This window comes from Chaetodon trifascialis, chromosome 5, assembly GCF_039877785.1.
Source record: "Chaetodon trifascialis isolate fChaTrf1 chromosome 5, fChaTrf1.hap1, whole genome shotgun sequence".
NCBI classification, from domain to species: domain Eukaryota; kingdom Metazoa; phylum Chordata; class Actinopteri; order Chaetodontiformes; family Chaetodontidae; genus Chaetodon; species Chaetodon trifascialis.
In genome coordinates this window covers 3,311,598-3,314,797 of record NC_092060.1, presented here as the reverse complement: position 1 = coordinate 3,314,797, position 3,200 = coordinate 3,311,598, and the positions used below count along the sequence as shown (strand labels likewise).

The following is a 3,200-nucleotide window of genomic DNA, read 5'->3' as shown; positions in this document are numbered from 1 at the left end:
TTCCATGGTGATTGAAATTACTTAGCGGCCAAAGCATTAACATATTAACTTTCATCACTATATTCTACAGTAAATGATGTGATGTAACATAAGGCTTTATTTGGTTTTGGGAAGCAGTTTGCACATGTTTGAGAAATTGACTGCATGTGCCCCCTGCAGCCTGGTCTGCTCTGTGATGTACATCGGTTTAGGCACTCTTAACGTTGTTTCAGCAGACCTTAAAGTGGGATCATATTTGTGTTTTTTGAGTGATTCGTCTAGCCTCTGGTAACGTTAACAGCGCAGACTCATGTGTTTTATTTTGAAGGAGAAAGAGGAAGTTGTTAGCGTGAAATGCTGCTAACCATAGATATGTATAGAAAGGCTAGATAGCTTACCGGCGCTGTGAGCCAATGGGGACTGACGTCGTCACACGGCGGCCATCTTGGGACAGGACCGCTCGTCCAGTCATAACATTAAAGTCAATTGTGCATGTAGTGCTGAAATAACTATATTTTGTTCAATTTTCAACCGATTTTCAAACGGCTTGATTTGTCATAAACGTCAGAGATGTGGCTATTTAACTGCATACTTGTGAATAATTATAACCACGGAGTTTATTATGAAAATAGTATAATATTAAGTAGACTAGACAGGTAAAGTAATAGGTATACCCATACACACACAGTAATGATGTTGTCAATATTTATAAGATACATGAAACATGAAATAGTGCAATTTAGTTTATTACTAATATTTACATTATTAAATACCTGTGTAAATTTATGTATTATAGAAATCTCTCTCAAGTTGCCATTCTGTAAAATAAGAGAAAAGAGATGGGTCTTGTTTTTTTTGTTTGTTTTTTACTTAGGTCCAGATGCACTCAATTAGAAAACAGTTCAAAATGTGCAATCAAGCAAATACAAAAAAAACAAAAAAACATTAAGACACAATTGGACACAAAACAAAAAAACATTAAGACACAATTGGACACAAAACTATCTTTCCATCATTATCAAAACTCTTCATTGATGAGGTTCTTGGCTTTCAGCTCCTCCAGAAGAGCCTTCATATTCTTCTTGGCCCTCCTTACCCTTGCCAAGGCATTGCTCTTCTCCCGCTGAAGTTTACGCACTGTTGCCATGGCTGCATTAAGTTTGGCCTTAAGAGCCTTTGGAGAGGAAGGGAATGCATACTGGTGGTCAGGGGCCTTCCTCTTCCGACTCCTTTGCCTCTCTCCAGTGGCTGCCTGTGGCTTTGAAAAAAAAATACAATAAATAATAAATAAATATATAATGAAGTTAATTAGGGTTAGGGTTAGTTCATTTGTTAGTGACATTCCTCATGTGTACAAATACTCACAATATCAGGCGGAGGTTGATCCTGCTGGGGGTCCATGGGCAGGTTTTCTCCTGCTCTTCTAGAAGCGGTTGTGCTTCTTGGTGCTACCGGCTGAAAAAAATAGATAAATATTCAATTGATCTGTAATACACATTATGTATTGCTAAACTTGCAAAGAGTGTGACATTAAATCACATTTAAATATCGATGTATCCATCTTTAACACCTTGTATTCTAGTTGGCCAATTATACACATACTCTCTGAAGATGAACAGGGAAGTTGAAGATAGTTGGAACAGCTCCAGCTTTGAGTCTGACAGTCTGCCCTGTCCTGTCAAAATCTTCATTGCTGAAGTGTTCACTGCAGAGCAGTGATCTATCGTTAGCCACCAAACCATCCCTTCTCAGGGCACGCTTCCACTTTCTCCTGCGCTCGCTGCATTTGGGAAACCTTACAAATGGGAGAAATAGTAGTCAGATATAAATGATTGTTAACCTTCCACCTTTATTTCCTTCAACATTGAGGGTATGGACAAAAATACAGTATAAAATATATTATCATTTTGATTCTATGTACTACATGTATGCAAATATATGTAGCCAATGTAGATATTGAGAATTAGACATAAGAAAATGATCAGAATAAAAAGATGAAAAGTAGGTGGAAGAAACATTCTAAAAAGCCAGGGTCAATGGCAATCTTGTAATATTGTCTCAGTCACACTGTTCCTGAGTAGCAGAACGTGTATTGTACATAACGAGTATCCTAATAATAGTCATAATATTTTCATATCTTACTTGTGAAAGGTGATCCCACGCGTCCTCGTTTGGAGGCTCCGTGCGTTGGTGCAGCCGTAGGCGGCACAAAAATCAGGCATTTTCACGATATCGTTATCAGAAGTTCTGTAAACAAAAAACCAACAAAGTAATCTAAATGTAAAGATGTTTTTAAGAAACCAAACCACTTGGAAATCATGTGTAACTCAAAGCTATGTTGAAATGAAAGACTAATCCTGCCTCTCCCACCAATTTACAATTGCTTGGTGACTCACTTACGACCTCTTCACTGCTAGCCAGCAAATAAATACAACCACATCCACAAAATGACATTTAGACAAAAGATTAGGTTGTCAAGAAACGTTATTGGTCTTAGGAAACCTGTTAATAATTGAAAATGTCGACTTTGGTATCACTTTTGAGTTGAAGGCAGCCATGAAACACACAGCTACGCTGCAATATTAAGTGTTTCTCAAAATGTGAAGCTACAATTTAAACATCAGCAGCAGCATAAATCATAGCCACGTTAATAAGGTTTGTAATAAACCAAACCGTTTGTAAATCCGTCAAGAATTCAGCGAGTTACGAGCATTTAAGTTTGCGTATATCACTCACCTTACATCCACAGCAACAGGGTGCAGCAGCGCGGTTTCCTGTCCTAAGATGGCCGCCAGTGACGACGACGCCGACTCCGCCTTGAGACATCTAGCCTTTCTATACATATCTATGCTGCTAACTGTAGCAGTGACATGATGTACCGTCAGTCAGCAGTTTCTCAGTTGCGGTCACGTTAACTTGAAGACACGAGCTAAAAAAAACACACATTTCTGAGACGCGCTGAGGCACGTTGTCTGTTTGAGTGGTGGTTGCGGTGGACACAGGTAACCCAGACCAAGCATTTGTGATGCGATTTGATTAGTTAATAAGCTGACGTGATTAAGCATAAGTAAAACTGATCCCTGCTGGCCGCTTTTCTGCAAATAGTTGATCATTTGTCTGCTGTTTGCTGGTCTGAAACAAACAAGACTCTATCTTGTTTTCAAAATGAACATTATTCATAAAAGTTGGTCTTGCTACAGGGCTGCTTTGTTGAACACAGT

At 38.8% G+C, this 3,200-nt stretch overlaps 1 protein-coding gene across 1 annotated transcript; it reads right to left on the bottom strand.

Annotated features, from left to right (window-relative positions):
- Positions 1 to 997: 997 nt before the first annotated feature.
- On the bottom strand, positions 998 to 2,822 carry LOC139331753 (THAP domain-containing protein 6-like). Its single transcript, XM_070963378.1, has 5 exons — positions 2,716 to 2,822; positions 2,122 to 2,226; positions 1,582 to 1,774; positions 1,345 to 1,434; positions 998 to 1,237 (listed from the first exon to the last, which is right to left on the bottom strand). The coding sequence occupies exons 1-5, from the start codon at positions 2,820 to 2,822 to the stop codon at positions 998 to 1,000; spliced, it is 735 nt and encodes a 244-aa protein (XP_070819479.1).
- Between the last annotated feature and the right edge of the window lie 378 nt (positions 2,823 to 3,200).

Bases quoted from the DNA above. Each gene is read 5' to 3' on its own strand.
- LOC139331753 (XM_070963378.1), bottom strand. From the start codon at position 2,822: ATGTATAGAAAGGCTAGATGTCTCAAGGCGGAGTCGGCGTCGTCGTCA. The intron at 2,227-2,715 runs GTGAGTGATATA...TTTTGTTTACAG, and splicing joins CCTGTTGCTGTGGATGTAAG to AACTTCTGATAACGATATCG. The intron at 1,435-1,581 runs GTATGTGTATAA...TATTTTTTTCAG, and splicing joins TCCCTGTTCATCTTCAGAGA to CCGGTAGCACCAAGAAGCAC.